Source organism: Meleagris gallopavo, chromosome 3 (genome assembly GCF_905368555.1).
Source record: "Meleagris gallopavo chromosome 3, MGAL_WU_HG_1.1, whole genome shotgun sequence".
NCBI lineage: Eukaryota > Metazoa > Chordata > Aves > Galliformes > Phasianidae > Meleagris > Meleagris gallopavo.
Genome location: NC_139406.1, coordinates 86,580,647 through 86,599,100, shown reverse-complemented (window position 1 = coordinate 86,599,100; position 18,454 = coordinate 86,580,647). Strand labels below are relative to the sequence as shown.

At 43.2% G+C, this 18,454-nt stretch overlaps 1 protein-coding gene across 2 annotated transcripts in view; it reads right to left on the bottom strand.

Annotated features, from left to right (window-relative positions):
- The window catches only part of CCN4 (cellular communication network factor 4), a 39,472-nt gene extending 27,511 nt beyond the window's left edge, over positions 1 to 11,961 (bottom strand). For both annotated transcript variants that reach the window (XM_010709364.4, XM_085221722.1), the window contains exon 1: positions 11,645 to 11,961. Coding sequence is in view for 1 of the 2 variants with exons in the window: in XM_085221722.1 (XP_085077848.1) it covers positions 11,645 to 11,692 (48 nt within the window). In the remaining variant the exon portion in view is untranslated. The remainder of the gene's footprint in view (positions 1 to 11,644) is intronic.
- Between the last annotated feature and the right edge of the window lie 6,493 nt (positions 11,962 to 18,454).

The window sequence follows — 18,454 nt, the reverse complement described above, 5'->3', positions numbered from 1 at the left end:
CCAAATAAAGCGACCCCCAGAAACCCACCAACTCATAGACATCAATTTGCAGTTGACCCCTTTCTGATGCCCATGGACAGCTGTGTATCACAAAAGTATTTGGTTAAGGGTCTGTTTTTAGAGACGTACAATTGGCACTCAAAAAAAAAAAAAAAAAAAAAAAAAAAAAACCCAGTGAGAATTAGAATCATAGAATTGTAGAATCATTATGGTTGGAAAAGACCACTAGGATTATCTAGTCCAGCTGTCGTTCATAGTGAATACATCATTAACAGCAAATGATCTTCATAGATGAGCTTCATTGACAGATATCAGAGACGTCAATATATATTTAACTATGGTGACTGCAATAGATGAAGTCAAACTTGAAAGAGGAAAGCTGGCTGAATTTGCACCCATATTCTTATAACAGCGTTTACCAGCCCACACACGGGTGCTGTGGGTATGACCTAGTCCTCCAAGCCCAAGAGCAGGAAATACTGCCAGCAATGCTTATGAATAAATCACCTGCTGAGTGGCCAAAGTAGTTAATGGAAAATACATACTTCCCTAATTTATTTTCCTTTTTTTTTTTTTTTTCCTTAAAAATGTAACTGAAGAGTTTTATAGCATAATCCACTTGAAGATTCTCAGCATTGGCTGCAGTTTTTGTGGTTTGGTCCTTCCTTGCTAAAGAGATAAAATGACCCAGCTGTTACTCTAAAACCAAAGACTTGGTTGCCTGCAGGCAGCCAAGTACATGTGCCAGCCATTTGAGAGAGTGCTTAATTTCCTCCAGATGGATTTTGATGTTTCTGCCTTCTTATCAGTCCAAATACAGAAGTTTCCTTTTGTCACAGCAGATATAAACTGGTAATCATAAATGTGAAATATAGCCTATTTAGTCATCATACATATGAAGGAATGTTTTGGTGGGCTTCAAAACCCAGGAAGCAAGATCCACAAGTCCAGACAAACACACAGAGGAACCTCTTGCACCACAAATATAAGCATGCAAAGGTCAGAATTTAGCGGGTATGGCAGTGACAACTGTTTACAACACAACCAGGAGATGCTTTAAGATACTGTCGGAATTTCAGGGCAAAGCTATCAGTCTGACTGCAGAAACCTGGTATAAGATAATCCTGAAGGTCTTTTTCAAACTGGATGATTTTATCAGTCTGTGATTCTATGAATGTCTGATCGGTGCAAAACAGACAGTCCCATCATGAACAGAGACAAGCTCAGTGAAGTCACTGTTTAATGCTGTCCCTCAAAAAATCATACAATCATATATAATCACATAGAATCATGAATGGCTTAGCTTGGAAGGGACTTTAAAGATAATCGAGCTCAAAACACCTGCCATGGACAGATCAGGCTGCCCACAGCCCAATTTAACTTGGTCTTGAATGCGTCCAGGGATGGGGCATCCACAGCTTCTCTGAGCAGCCTGTGCCAGTGCCTCTCCACCCTCTGAGTAAATAATTTCTTCCTAACATCTAACTTAAATTTCTCCTTTTTCAGGTTAAAGCCATTCCCCCGTTTTGTATCACTATCAGATCATGTAAAAAGTCTTTCCTCTCCACCATGTAAGCTCCCCTCAAGTACTGGAAGGCCACAATGAAATTTCCCCAGAGCCTCCTCTTCTCCAGGGCTAAAGAAGACCAATGCCCTCAACCTATCCTCATAGGAGAGGTGCTCCAACACTTTTGACATCTTTGTGGCCCTCTGCTAGTAGACCCATTCCAGCAGCTCAATATCTTTCTGTGCTGGGTGCCCCAGGCTTGGACATAGTAGTCCAGACCTCACAAAGGCAGATTAGAGGGGTACAGTCTGCTTCCTCGCCTTGCTGGCCAGCCATCTTCTGATGCAGCCCAGGATACTGTTGGCTTTCTAGGCTGCAAGCAAAAGGCATCAAACTGCTTTTAAGCAAAATCATGCTTCCTTCTTTTCTCTGTGATCACCTTGTCACAGGCCAAGCATAATTTCAGGGAGATGAGGAAAATTCAAGAAGAGAAAGAAATAATTGCCCACTCCTACTGTTGGTTGTTACTCAAAATCTTCAATTAGAAAATGCCAAAAATAAAACAGGATGGTACTCTGGAAAGCTGTAGAGCACAGAAAGGAATCATAATTTTCAAACCACACAGAAATTAAAGTTTCAGTTGAATTTGCAAATTGTAGCAAAGAGACAATTCTATAGCATACATGCAGTTCAAAAAATTGCTACCGTCTAACACAGGAAAAAAAAAAAAAAAATCCCTGTGTCATCCAGAGCTATTTTCGTCAAAGTCTATGTGGGTTGCATTGCTCTTGGTGGCAGTAGCAAGTTTTTTGTCAAGTGTTGTACAGAAGTTCTTTACTACTGTTGACTTTACTATGTTCTTTCCATTACATCTGGTTCTTTCCATTACATTTCCGAGAGTGCTGAGGGAGCTGGTGGAGGTGACTGCCAAGCTGTTTTCCACCATCTATCATTGTTCCTGGTCAACCAGACAGGTCCCAGAAGACTGAAGGCTTCCTAGTGTGACTCCCATCTACAAGAAGGGTTGTAAGGAGGATCTGGGGAACTACAGGCCTGTCAGCCTGTCCTTTGTGCCAGGAAAGCTTATGGAGCAGATCATCTTGAGGGAGGCATCACATGGCATGTGCGGGAAAACCAGGGAATTAGGCCCAGCCAGGGTGGGTTCATGAAAAGCAAGTCTTGCTTGATCAAGATGATATCCTTCTATGATCAAATGACCTTCCTGGTGGATGAAGGAAAGGCTATTGATGTCGTCTACCTAGGCTTGAGCAAAGCCTTTGACACTGTCTCCCACCATATTCTGGAGAAGCTGGCAGCCCATGGCACTGAAAGGTACAGTCTTTGCTGTGTAAAGAACTGGCTGGAGGGCCAGGCCCAAACAGTGGTGGTGAATGGAGTTAAATCCAGCTGGTGACTTGTCATGAGTGGTATTCCCCAGGGGTTGGTACTGGGGCATGTCCTGTTCATATCTTTACTGATGACCTGGATGAGGGCATTGAATGCACCCTCAGTAAGTTTGCAGATGACACCAAGTTGGCAGGAAGTGTCAATCTGTCTGGGGATAGGAAGGCTCTACGGCTCTGTACAGGCTGGATAGTTGGGCTGAGGCCAATGGGATGAAGTTCAACAAAACTAAGTGTTGGGTCCTGTACTTTGGCCACAACACTCTCAAGCAACACTACAGGCTTGGAGCAGAATGGCTGGAAGACTGCGTAGAAGAAACAAACCTGGGGGTGCTGGTCACTCACCTGAACATGAGCCAGCAGTGTGCCTAGGTAGCCAAGAAGGCCAAAGGCATCCTGGCTTGTATCACAAACAGTACTGTCAGCAGGAGAAGGGAAGTGATCATTCCTCTACACTCAGCACTGGTAAGGCTGCACCTCAAGTACTGTATTAAGTTTTGGGCCCCTCACTATAAGAAAGACATTGAGGCCCTGGAGCATGTTCAGAAACTGGCAATGAAGCTCATGAGAGGTCTGAAGCACAAGTCTTATGAGGAGAGGCTGAGAGAGCTGGGACTGCTTAGACTGGAGAAGAGGAGGCTCAAGGGAGACCTTATTGCTCTCTGCAACTAACTAAAGGGAGGTTGTGGTAAGATGCGGGTCATCCCCTTCTTCCATGTAACTAGTGATAGGACTAGAGGGAATGGCTTCAGATTGGATGTTAGGAAATACTACTTCTCCAAAAGAGTGGTCAGGCACTGGAATGAGCTGCCCATGAAGGTGGTTGAGTTGCTTTTCCTGGAGGTGTTCAAGAAACATTTAGATGTTGTACTCAGTGACATGGTTTGATGGAAATATTGGTGGTAGATGGACAGTTGGACTGGATGACTTTGGAAGTCTTTTACAGCCTTTGTAATTCGATGATTCTATTATATGGGTGCTACGTATAGTAGTTCCATGTTTCTGTATTTAATGCTACTGACTCAGTTGAGTTAGTCTTGCATGTTGGAGACAGAATAATCAAACTGATGCTTCATATTCACTTGGAAGTATTGCACTGGAGGGTATTTAGTATGCCAAGAAGGGAAAGAACAGATGCACCCTAAATATCAGTGGCAATAAATTGAACAGAAGGAATTTGATTCAGCTCTAATAGAAAGGTATTAAAGCAACAAAAGCAGTACTAGTATTGAGAGTTTTGCTCATCAAAGAAATGCTGGACCAAGATACCTTGCTATGCTGCTCTATCACCAAGCATGAGATATTTTTTCTTCTAAATCTGCAAGAAGGCAAAGTCTCAGGAGAAGGTCTGGAATTGCTCTGTTACAGCAAGGTTCTAGCTGCACACATGTCCAGCAACATCAGGATCCAGGTATGCTCAGCTGATTCACAACTTCCCATGGATGGATGGATGAACCCACAATTATTTCTGCAAGTACTTCTCAGGTTTCCCTTTGGGCTCAACACAAGCTATCCTGGAGTTCATGAAACTTGGCCTTCCAACTTGGTCATCTCTCATTTGCTTTCTAGGTTAAGTAGAATGACAGACCCAGAATAATAAAACAGAACAACATGGGAGCTATTGAGAAAGAGAAGTGGAACACAGAGATGACCACACAGTCCTGGAATGCATTAGCAACCCAAGTATTAGAATTTCATTATTCAAGCTGTGCTGCAAAGCTTAGCTTAAATGTTATCTTCTTCCACAGCTGTTTCAGCCTAAAGGCTCTCTTTTCCTTCCCCATCCTCAAGAAGAATTACGCATACAGCAGAGCCAGCTGTTGGCACCCAGAGAGGTAAAAATGCTTTTTCTTCCTACTACTTTCCCATACCTAGCCTAGAGCAAGGATTACAAATCAAAGCCCAGTCTATTAGAAGTCACAAGGGATTAAGAGAACTCTAGAAGATTCACCCAGGATGCCAGAATAAGCAACAGGCAAGAGAGAAAAACATAGCTTTTCAGTATGGATGCACTGAAAAACAGGGACCAGTGGAGGTACTGCCTAGAGCTGGCTGACCACTAGTTTGCAGGAGAATTAGTGATCCTCACCCACAGATAGCAATCCCAGAGCAGCACAGAGGAACATCTGCACGTATCTGCTAAAGCAGCAGACTCAGAGACCCTCGACCCTGGAATACATCTGTAAAAACAAAACTCTGTGATCTCCTGCCAGACAGCATTGAGCAGTGGAAGGCTGAAGGTAGCCTGTATCAGGATGCAGCAACTTCTGAGCAGGATAAATCTTAGAAGAGGCACTGATGGGAAAATTTGGGTGCTGCGAGCCCAAGCCAGAGAGATAGAGTTGATTTCTTGCTGTGTACAGGAAAATAAGTGAGTAGGCTTTGTTTGACTTCTTAGGCTTGTTCACTGCCACACTGACAGCTATCACTAAATTTCTATTTAGTAGAAACACACAAAATGTTGTGTTTAACATAAGCATCTTAAGATTGACAGAGGTTGAGGTATATTATAAGAAAGCAAACGGAAAGTCAGGAGGACCTCTTAATCTAAGGTGCCTACCTGCTTCTCCCAGGGACAAACTCAAATTTGAAAAGAGAAAGGAAACCTTCCTCTGATTTCTGATCCCCAGCTTGAGACACTGACAGGTTTGATACCCAACAGTTGAAGCTGTGAGAATTCAGCTTCTTCCAGGTCACATCTGCCAATGTCCTCATGCACAGCACTACTTCTTTCTTTTTTAAAAAAAACAGTTTCATTTCATTTCCACTCACACATGAGAGCCAAGGCTGTACAGACAGGAATGCTTAAGACCCCGCTGGGACACTGAGGCCATCCAAAAAAGAGCAGTTCTCAGAAAGATGAGTGTTGACACAAAACTAAAGCATCTCCTCGTGCCCCAGTGTGGGAGCCCAGGGCTTCTGAATCATACAATCATAGAATAAAGCAAGTTGGAAGGGACCCATAAGGACCATCGAATCCAACTCCTGAATAAAGAAGTCAGAAGTCCCATAGAAACATGGAGGACTTCTGAAATTTTTGACCTTTTCCCAGCACCTTGGGAAAACAGACGAACATAAACGTACACAACTCTTTCAAAGAACACCCAACACAATCATGGGAATCTCATACTTCTGCTAAAGCCCACAGCTATTATCATTAACTAATGCCTTTCCCCTGAGAATCCCTGCTAGAGGAGTACTCACATGGCAGGCAGAACTGCTGACACATGAACAGATGGCAGTCTCAGATTTGGGTCTGGACCTCAGAGCCATCTGAAGCACCATTCTGAACAACCAAGGTTCTGCCTTCAGTGTGCTGCCTTAGAAATGACATTGATTTTGTTATGTGTAAAGATTTGCAAAGGGTGCTGCTGAATAAAACAGATTTAGGAGAGTCTACGTGTGGTGCAGCCATATACGCAGGGATGACATTTAGCAGTGGTGAGCCATAAGATACTCACAGCTGGCTCTTTTGCTGCTCTAATCAGAGTAACTTCAATTGACATCTGTAATGTATGGAAGTGGAGGATAAAACTATGCTTCTAAGGAGCATAGTCAGCCTCTTTGATAAGTACACGTAACAGGGAATGGTGGGAAGGTTAGAGGGAAAAGTAATATGAAACTTGAATCTATGCTGCTTGAGATTATCCATGTGGCAATTATTTATGTTGCAAGTTTGCATCTTTCCATTACAGGGCACTCAGTAGAAAAACCTCAGCTCACTTCCCTCAGAGCGCCACAGGATTTTGCAGGCAAGGATAAAGGTGCCTTTCGTTCTAAACTATATTTGAGATGCTAGCAAAATAAATAGATAAATTAATAAATCAACCTCTAGATTTTTCTTTTTCTTTTTTTCTTTTTTTTTTTTTTTGGTTCAAACTTGGTCAGAATGTGGTTTCTTCTGGAAGAGCACAGAGAAATGTAATAATTTTTTCCTGCCACCATATCCAAATATTTTGCAAATGAATTTCTTGGCCTCACAACTGTGCCAATAAATCTTATAAAAAGGAGAAGGAAAAACCACACATTACAGTTCTCAAACCACCTTCCACACAGCCTTAGGCTGCTCTGAATTCAAGTTGTAATCAGTGACCAGCTAATGAAATTGCTGCTCACAATAAGAAGCTGTAAAATCATATTTGAACATCTCTCTTCGCCTTTCCACCCACTAAGCCAAAAGTCTGGTGTTTATGTGTCATGTCTGCCATCACATCAAATAGACGTATCAAACCTGCCTACTAGTTGATATAATGAAGAGCAATACCACTCTGCCATTTGACCTGCTGTTACCAGCACCACTGAAAGAACTGATAGTGACATTTCAGTATTGAAAGGGGGCTATAAGAAAGAAGGGGACAGACTTTCAGCAGGGTCTGTTGTGACAGGACATGCGGAAATGGTTTCAAATTAAAAAAAAAAAAAAAAAGAGGGAGATTTAGTCTGGATATAGGGCAAAAACTTTTTACAGTAAGGGTGATGAGGCACTGGAACAGGTTGCCCAGAGAGGTGGTGGATGCTCCCTTCTTGGGGACACTGAAGACCAGGCTGCATGAACAACCTGATAGAGCTGTAGTTGTTCCTGTTCAGTGCAGGGGAGCTGGATGATCAAAGGAGAATTATGTGGGACTGCACTCACTCCTTGTCTACACACCACCCATTCCCCCCCCTTCACACTGGGAATTTTAGAAAAGCCCAGTCTTGTCCTTCTTCCTATATAATTCCCCAATTTTCTGAAAAGTGCAGAATTGTTTTGCAAAACCATCACCCTGCTCCAGGAATTTTTGTCCCATCTGAATAAGGGATCTCCTGTCTGCCAAATCAAGAGAACAAGAAGCAGAAGATCCCAGCTCTGATTCCTCTGTACACAGAACTGAAGGGGGCCATCGCACCTAGACCTAAAGCCCTTGCTGCAGAAATGACTCAGGCACTGAGGAATCTCAGCAAAGCTGATGGGACTTGGGCTCCCATGGTCTCTGCCCTTATATGTATGAAAAACGTTTTAAGACATTTGAAAGATACGCCTGAAGTTCTAATTACACTCTGCTATTTCATAGAATCATAGAATCATAGAATGGCCTGGGTTGAAAAGGACCTCAACCAAAAGGACCTTCAGTTAGGTTCCAGTACAAAACCTTATCATTAAAACATTTTAAGAACTCAGTGACCGCCTGTAGCTGAATGCAGCACTGAGATGAGGGTGTCTCCTGCAGGACCTGAGAGCTGCCTTTTGAAGAATTCTTTATGACATACCTGTTCTTCTCATATTAACCTCCTCTCCTTTTCTCATATATATATATATATGTTCTAGATATATTCTGGTTGTCACCCCTGCTCTTCTCTTTCCCAGTGTAGCATCTTTTTTTCTCCTTTTTCATCTGCCTGTCACTGTACGGGAGTCACAGGTCCCCAGGGAGAGCATGGATCCTTTGCATGTGCATTATGGCCTGTCTGGTACTGGCACTCCATGGAGACTTGCACCATGTTGGGAAGATCTTTATTGCTGCTGAGGTGATGGCATCAAAGATACAATGCAACACACAGTGAGGTGGGGCTCTGACAGAGCTTTATTAGTGTTCATCTGCATTTGGTCATACCGGATGACCATGAGATCTCTTCTCTGGTGACCAGTGATAGAACCCAAGGGAATGGCATAAAGCTGCAACAGGGGAGGGTCAGGCTGGATATCAAGAAAAGGTTCTTCACCAGAAGGCGGTGGGCATGGAACAGGCTGCCCAGGGAATTGTCACAGCCCCAAGATAACAGAGTTCAAGAATTTGGACATAGTGTCTGATTTTTGGGTGGTCCTATGGTGAGCCAGAAGTTGGATTCAATGATCCTCATGGATCCCTTCCAACTTAGGATACTCTATGATTCTATTAGACATCTTCGTTATCATGAGATATCTCTCATGAGCAAGGTGGCCATGACAGATAAATATTTATAATATCTGATATAGAATCATAGAATCATAGAATCACCAAGGTTGGAAAAGACCTGAAAGATCATCCAGTCCAACCATTCACCTATTACCAATAGCTCCCACTAAACCATGTCCCTCAACACAACATCCAGTCTTTCCTTGAACACCCCTAGGGTTGGTGACTCCACCACCTCCCTGGGCAGCCCATTCCAGTGCCTGACCACCCTTTCTGAAAAGTAATACTTCCTAATGTCCAGCTTGAATCTCCCCTGCCGTAGCTTGAAACCATTCCCTCTGGTCCTATCACTAATGACACGAGAGAAGAGGCCGACCTCCAGCTCACTACAACCTTCAGGAAGTTATAGAAAGCAATGAGGTCTCCCCTGAGCCTCCTCTTCTCCAGGCTGAACAATCCCAGCTCCTTCAGCCTCTCCTCATATGGCCTGTGCTCCAGACCCCTCACCAGCTTTGTTGCCCTCCTTTGAACACGTTCCAGGGCCTCAATGTCTTTCTTGCAGTGAGGGGCCCAAATCTGGACACAGTACTCGAGGTGCGGCCTCACCAGAGCTGAGTACAGGGGAATAATCACCTCTCTGTTCCTGCTGGCAACACTGTTTCTGATGCAAGCTTGCAATATCACTTGCAATATCCATTTTACTGTTTAACATCTCTTAAGCAGACCAGATCATGCCTGATCTTCCCTCAAAAGTCCTTTAAATATTGCACAGACTAATTCTCCTTCCCAGTTGCTCTGCCCTACGTGTCTCATCTCTCTGTACTGTCACACTACTCATCCCCATTCGCTCATTGCCTTTTATATAACAACCACAAATCTGCCCTTCAGCAGCTTACTACCCCCATCCCACAGCAGCTCAGGTGTGGAAAAGGCCCACAGAAAGCCAGCTCCTCACTGGAGCTTTCTTTCTAAGGATGGCACATGCTCCTAGGGTCCAACTCCATGTCTTGGTTCAGGAGATGGCAATGCCCTGGGATACTTCGAAGAGATGGAGTTCCACCAGCACAGACAGTTTGATAGCTTGAACTGGAAACAGTCCAGAACAATGAGTCTTTTAGGCTATTTTTTTATATTCTTTCAAACTCTTTTTTAGATGCTGCTTAGACCAAATACACTGCCAGAACTATTCAGATTGCACCCACTCATTCATCCCCATAGCAGATGCATGTGTCTGCATGCACTCACACATACTTTCATGCTACAGCTGCTTTTCTGACAGCTTTAATATTAGGGAGCCTGAGATAGCCACTATGAGATTTCCAAGGCACTCACACACATCTCCTGTAATAACCCTGCTGGAGGGGAGAGGTCAGGAGTTGGGGTCTCCTGTTCTATTCATGTGACTCTTTGCTTGCTCAACAAAAATCAGAGTTGATTATTACCTCAGAGAGACAGAGAGGTGCGTTTTGTTTGTTACTAGTTTTGTGATCGTTGGTTTGGAGGCTTTTTTTTTGTTTTGAAGAGGCAGCATATCAACCTATCTCCACATTCAAGCAGGACTTATCGCTCTGCCATCTGCCTGCACACAGGTGCGTTTCACCACACCACGAGTGCTACTTTCTCGCTGTAATGCCCCACTTCATCTCTCTACACACCCCACAACCGCTGGTGCCAGCAGCCCTACAAAGCCAAATCCCCCCCCGTGCGAAGCGGTTCATTTCACCCCTCTGCGAGCAGAAGCGATGCTCAGACACCGCCTTACACGTGGCTGTCTCAGGGAATGCCACGGCTTCAAGCGTGTCGCTGGCACCCACTCTCTGCACCTCTTTCGGGTTACCCACCGCTCCTCAAAGCCTCCGGGGACGGGGATGAAGGTGGGGTGTGGGACTGTTCCCGGCTTTCCCGTTGGGAACATTCACTCCCCGCACGCATCACCTCCCTGCCTTGACCGTCACCTTCCTAAACGCGACTGCTCTTACCCCGGCAGCGAAAAACAAAACTGCCCGGAGGCAGCGTCGGCAGCGGCACCGCACCTGGGGGGAGCGGCCGGCAATGTCTGCTCCCGGCCCCGGCCCCGGTCCGACACCCGGCCCCGGTCCCTGCACGGCACGGCTCCAGCCACGCTCCCGGCCCCGCCGTGGTGCACCGCCGCCCGCCTCTCCGCTCCAACCTGCTCCCCTAGCAGCCTGACTCTGGCTGCTCCGGGCAGCACTGGGTCACCTTTTCCTCCTTGTATTGCTCCACAATACGAAAGTAGCAATAAAAGAAAACAAACAAGCAAACAAAAAGAGAAACCCACAGTTTTGTGTGCAGATTCACCTGGATGCTGAGCAGAGATGGACTCAACTCAGAGGCACTTCTGCATTTTTCCTTTTTCCTTTCCTTTCTTTTTTTTTCCCTTTTCCCTTTTCCCTTTTCCCTTTTCCCTTCCCTTCCCTTCCCTTCCCTTCCCTTCCCTTCCCTTCCCTTCCCTTCCCTTCCCTTCCCTTTCCTTTCCTTTCCTTTCCTTTCCTTTCCTTTCCTTTCCTTTCCTTTCCTTTCCTTTCCTTTCCTTTCCTTTCCTTTCCTTTCCTTTCCTTTCCTTTCCTTTCCTTTCCTTTCCTTTCCTTTCCTTTCCTTTCCTTTCCTTTCCTTTCCTTTCCTTTCCTTTCCTTTCCTTTTTCCTTTCCTTTCTTTCCTTGCCGCTGCCCCTGCCCCTTTCCCCCACAGCTCACCTTTCCCTGCTCACTTCCACTCTCACCTCCCCACCACTTACCAGTTCCCACTTCCCCGCACACACCACACTCGCTCCCACCACCCTACCATGCATTAAGCACAAGAGTGTTTGCAGAGGATACTCCTGCAGTTTCCAAACTCACCTGCAAAATGCTGCTTGTTGCTAGAATCCAGGGCAAAAGCCACCTCATCCCTGGAAGCCGGGATTAAATACATTGATTGAACCCAGATTTAGAGCCGTTTCGAACAAAAACACCACTTTTGGGAACACAGAGCAATCCTTAACTGGTAACCTAGCCTAGGCACTCTGCCTTTTTCTCTTGGCTCTTTGGGGATTTTATTAAAGACAGATCTGACGTCAGGGTGAAGGACAAGCCCTGCATTTTTCCTCTGGAGAAACTTTTCCTGCCTTCACTTCTTCATTTTTGTGTGTGGTGTTGTCCCACCTCCTGCATTTCAGTGCATCGCTGTTAGCCAAAGGCTCTTAAAGGGAAAGCTGCAGCACAGTGGTCCAACGCTGCAATTTAACTCTGCACTGAGAGGCTCAGAGCCTGTCCATAGGACCGCTCATGGCATTCAGCTAGGACGGCAAGAAACATTTAGTCTGACTTTGCTGGTTATGAATAATAGGCTTTTATGCACGCAAATATCCCCAGATATTTGATGTATACAGTCTAGGTAAGAGTGGCTCCCCTTGTCATGCAGAAGGGTCAGACCTGTGAGTGCACCCCATGGGGCACCCCTCTTCACAGAGAAACCCGAATCAGAAAGGAAGGACACACTGCCATGCTTTATATCCCCCCTGTGATTTCTGTGGTGTGTACAGGAGCACGTGTCATCTCCTGGGCATCCTATTTCTAACCTGTGCCAGCATTGGGCATAAGGAATACTGCCCAGGTAGACTGGAGTGCAAACTCCATTATGAGCAGAGCTAAACTCTCTGATCACATTTAATGCACAGCCTGGTCTGGCTAGAAGGATTTTCATCTCTGAAATTTTTTCTTCATACTTAGGCTCAGGCAGGGTCTTTTCCCTCAGCCTTCTGAATCTGCTTTTGAAAGAATTTGAAGTCTTATTTTCTTCAGCTGAAGCAGAACAATGTAAGGAACAAAGTCACATTAAAGACATTTACATACCTTAAACCCAAAAAAGAGGTATTAAGGTAAATTTAAAAGTAGGCAAACCCTCCTGCTTGGTGTGGCAGAATGGACAGCGATGGATGGGTGAATGTTCTAATGGCCAAACCAGAAATGAAACTGCCCTAACTTCTGTTCCCCCTTACTATTGGGGTGTTCCAGGCAGGGCTACTGTCATCCAAAAAGCACAATAAGACTATTTCATAGAGCAAATTCTCAGTTACAAAGCACTATTTTTCAAAATAGTCACCACCATTAGCTACATATTTTAACTAGAAATGAACAACAGCCTGCATGCCAGCAGGGGTGATAGCTGTGCATGGCCATCTAGAATGTGTCTTGTCTTTCATGTCACTGTTGTATTACTGACATGCACCACTCAATGTCTCACTGTGCTCACATCCACTGTTTAGTCTCCACAAACATTCAGCAAGTGTCAATGAAAGTCAATGTGTGCCACTTTTCCCACATGGAGAAATTCAATGACACACTTTTGTTTCATACACACTTCCATGTCAGATGCAATTTTGTCAGATTGCCCCCCTGCTGCAATCTGCCACACGGCAACAAAATGTAATGGAATTTTGGTGTAAAGTAAATCCTCTACTGCTGTACCATCAACATCCTCCTCTATTGTCATGGGCCAACATAATAAAATAGGAGGCATTACTTTTGGAGCAGTCTGTATTTATCTCTCACCTGCACTTTCTCTGCCACCTACACACATCCTCCTTTGTATTCCAGCAATACTCAGCCATGTGCATTCTCCTCTGCTGAGGAATCTAGGAATTCTGCTATCTTTGTCCCACCTAATGGGTGAGTTTCATCTGCACATGGCTACCACCTGGTACCTGACTTTGAGATCAACCCCCCTCCCCCAACTTTCTTGTAGGACAAGGACTACTTGAAAAGCAATTCCTCTGACCTAGATGAGATGTTTTCTTACAAAAGCAGATGAAAGTAGGTAGATCAGCCAGTGTGATAGCTCAGATGCAAAGCGGGTAGGCTATGAGCGACACTCACTTTTTGTGAATGTTTTTGCGTTTGAGCATTTCCCTTGCCTATTTCATTCCTCTCAGTGAATTACTTAGCTAATGCTGTGATCAAGTATGTCAGCAAGGATGGAGTCTTTGAGTTAGGGACATCTGTTTGCTTGCAAGCCCACAGCTCATCTCATGTTGGTCATGAGAGTCCGTCATGTGGTGACCATAAGCCAGCACTGCTTTAGCTTGGGTGAGACAGGGATTAAGGAGTGATCTTGTTGCTCCAGAGCGGGGCGCTGAGACATCCAGCTAGGTCAGCAGCCTCTCTAATACTGACTTCTGTATGCAGATTGCAAATCAGTGCACTTACAGGTGTGACTGTGTGCACAGACATTTGATAGTCTAAAATGCCAGGAACACTTTGGCTTTTGTTTAACTGGCAACAATCTCCATCTTGACTTCTATTTCTCAGGATTCAGCTCTTTCTGAGTTTGACAATGCTAGACAAGATTTCTGCAGTTGTTTTGTACTCTTCTTTAATCTTGGAGAGTTTTGCACCAACCCCAATAAATGGCTCAGGTGACACTTCTCTGTCAAGTTCAAAAATTAAAACTGAGTTTAAGATTTTCAAATGACAGAAAATCCACTTCATGTCTTGGGAACTTCAACTATATTTACTGTTAAAAGTCTGTTCCACATTTTCAGTCTGAATTTGTTAGTTCCATCTTTCTGCCAATGTCTTGTTGGCTGATGAGAATTCAGTACCTTCTTCCAGAGAATGAATTTTCAAGTGTCCAATAAATCATCGCTTACTCTTCAATAAAACAAGGAAACCTTATTGCTTTTCAGTTGCAGTGTCTAATGGACTTCTGGATCTTGAAGTACTATTATAATTTTAATGCCTTTTATCTCTTTACCTTTCACCTTCCATGGATATTGTGTCTGCGAATGCAACTATCCATCACTCTGCAGTCACACCATTCACAGTGAATGGAAACAGGTAGCACGACCCAATGCAAAACAGCTCTGATGCTGTAAGCCCAGCACTGAAATGTCACTCCTTCTTTAATATGTCCTTCTTGGCCACATAAATGCATTTCTCAGTTTTACTAAATTTTATTTTTTTAGACTAAATAAAATGATTGATTTGTTTTATGCTGTTTGCTGTGCATGACACTTTCACCGAGGGCTGCAGGTAGTCAGACTACATAGGATCTGCTAAAAGCAGAAGGAAAGTTCTGCAAGGAAAACAGTTTATTCTAAATGTGTGACACAAACAGCTCCTTGCCTGCAGTGGATTTGCCCTATAATAAGTGAGATCAAAGTCTGCCTGTAAGTCCAAAGGAAAAAAAGAGCACCTTGGAATTTCCTAACTCATAAAAGGTGAAGGCTGAGTCATGAATCTGGCTTTTGAACAAGCCAAGTAGGTAGCTGTGTTAGTCTTCTATGAGGACACCCTTGGGTGCCTCACCCACACAGATCCAGATTTACCTTCTAGATGGACCCTGCTGGCCAAGGCTGGGAACATCACCTACTTGAAGATGACAATATGGAATGAGAAGCAAGATGTGGGAGTAAAATTACCCCCTCCATTATTGTGGATATTATTACTTAGGCCATAGGAAGGATAGTTACATCCTGTTAGAGACAAAGCCTGGCCCTTTGAAATATCAAAGTAGCCTGAGAAACATCTGGTTTAGCTGACTTCTGATAGCATCTGAGCAAACAGCCAGCCTCACTTCAACACAGGTGAGTATCTCATTTCCACAACCTTTGCAGATGCAACTTGACACCAAAGAGTGTAAGAAGCTGTAATACAGTGGTAGTGTTCACTTTTTTGCTTTTTAAACAGTTTGTCCAGAAATCACTATATGGACAGACAGCCAAGAGCTCTTTTGCCCCATTCAACCTTGTATCCCTGGTACCATCAAGCAGTATGTACCAGCTGGTACTTTGTGTCTGGAGATGAAATAATGTGGTAAATCCACCACTGGATTCCATCAGTCCCTCAAGAAGTGCCAGGTGAAGAGAAGTGTCATTCAACCCAACTTTCCACTTCTGAGTAAGCATTCTCAGTTCTGTGCCTTGCACCCCCCTGCTGACATAGATCTAAGGCTGATATACACCCAACAGCTAAAAAATCATCTGGTTCTGGTAAAACAGTCTCAGGGTCCGCACTCCAGGACAGACGGATTATTCCTCCAAAGAGCTGGTATGCATCATGTCCGCTGATGTGGGTGAAGCTACAACTAAGTCTGAAAAACGGAACCCTCAATATTTAATTCATTCATGCAGCCAAAGCCATTTGTATTCAAATGAAAATACTGCCCTTAGGGAGACATGACTGTGGTTTCAGCCCCCATAAATAGACTCAGATTTATTAGGACAGCTCTTCAGCTGGTGTCAATCCGTGTGACTGTTGATTTCAGCAGTATTAATCTGGCTGACAGCAGCTGAGCTGTTCCGCTGTGAGTGAAAACATCTAGGGTTTGACTGGTAATCATGAAAAAATGAGCCATTAAAATGCTAGATTCTGTAAGTTCCTACAGAACTTTTAAAGAAAATGTAGAGCTTTATATTCATTTACAAATATATGTCATATTAGATCTTCATCAATGTATGCAAGCAACTTCAAGCGTTCTGTTTTCTTCCATAAATTCTTTTACTTTCTCTCAGATTTTGCCCTCAAGATTAATGGCCTGACTATTGTGTTCATCTATTCTTAAATTCTCACAATTTCCTGTTGGACATTTATGTGGCCAATATGTGGGCAAAAAATTGCAATTTGATGTTTCTGAACCAGTACCAGGCATTCATGACAATGGCAACAGTACCCAAGGGAATTCAGTGCCTTTCATGAGTGACTGCCTGTTTCAGTATCCACTCTGAAAAATATACCAGTTACTTAATTGAAGCTTTCAAAAAATAAAATAAAAAAATGAAACACAAACAAACATCACACAATTAAGAGGCCAATATCCAAGAATAACTTATAACCGAAATGAACAAGCCACAGAGAACCAAGAACCTGACAGAAATATGAACAAGCACTGAGAAATCCTTGCTGTAGAAAAGTTCTGAAAGTAAAAGTTTATGTACTATTAACTAACCAATAAATAAAGCTTATTAATAGCACATATTGAGTCTGAGCCTCAGCCGGTGTAAAAACGAAGTCCTTAGAGTTGATTCATGGCATTCATTGATGCAATAAATTATTTATAAATATTAGTTCAACTATTTGAACAAAAGTGGGAATTAACCTTTGGGTTTGCCACCTGCAGATGTTTGCCTTGATGCACAAGAAAAGAGAGAAAAATATATTGACTAATAAACTATGAAAGAATGAAAGGATGAAAAATCCAAGCAGGTACAACACATATTCCTGAAGTGGCACAGTCTGCTCCCTCTGTAGTTTGGTCTGCTTCACATCATGGTCTCCTTGAAAAGTAATTCTATAGCTTGCTCCAAAAAATGACTTCACTCATTGTGGATAACGTGCACATTCTGGAATTTCTATTCTCTAGATTGGTGACCACAAAATTACACAACTATTCATTCATCTGGGCTTTTTTCCTTCTACTACTACAGTAATATTCTCCAGCCTCTGGGATGGAGTTGGCCACATGAGGAGTGAGAGCTCTTAAAGTCTGCTGGAAATCCACTGTAGCCACTGTCTTTGCTCCTCGTCAGATCTGGATAAGATTGGAATTAGATTTAGCCTTTTCAGTCACACACGCTGAGGCTTCTCAACACTGCAAATGCACCACCATATTTCCAAGTTTGGTGTAGACTGTACATATCTTTGGTTGGAAAAAGAAAAACAAACAAACAAAAAAAAAAGAAAAAAGAAAAAACAAACAAATGAAACTGCATTAAATGAATGAAGGTTATAAAGAATAACAATCTCCTATCTCAGATGGGGTTACTTTTTCTCTTGGAAAGTAGCTCTACCATACTAGCCCATATGTTGTTTCTTAAAATTTGTCTGTCTTTATTAGCAATTTTTTTTTTTTTTTTCACTGTAATGAAAATAATAAAGTAACCTAATGGGACATTTAGAAAATAAGATTAGATCCCCAAGAAATTGAGCCCATTTTCAACATGAAATATTCAAGTATCAAGTTCCAAATTCTACATTCTAACTCTGGCAAAATTTTATTTAAAGTTTCCTTTGGTATTTGGTTGGTAAATATTTCTCTTTATACAGAGCAGCTTTCAATCCCTGTTTCCTGGGGAAGCTGAGTTTATGTAATCATTTAATACATGTTCATGTCTGTCTGTGTCCCTTCACAGTAATTTTTTGAGCCCTTCGACCAAAATCAAGCCAAATTTGATGGATATCTCAAATATGACCACATTCCCATGCATTTTGTGAAAAGAAGCATGGAGGAAGAAGAGAGAGGCTATAGGCAGCAGTATTCAATGTTTGGGAACAGTAGAGTCTTTACTCATACACTAATAGAAGCCAGAGAAACCACACAGCTGAGACATCTCAGAGAAACAACTGCAGGAAAACAACTTCAGATTAAGTTAGCAGTCAGCTACCAGACACAAATCTGCAGGGAAAACAGCTTTATTCATGTAGTGCTCACAGAAATAATGCTTCTTTAGGCACAGGCAGTCCACATGTTCTCAAATTCTCGTCTTTTTTTTTTTTTTCTTTCTTGCAAGCTGTACTTTAAGTCTTCTCTCCTCCCAGCCTACATCAATATTTTTCCTGAATTCATTCTTGGTTATAAAAGCAAAACAGGTGAAAACAAAAGTATCTACTTTCACACTATCGCTTTAGGAACTAAAATAATAAATCACAAATTCTTAACACTCTCAAAGGGTC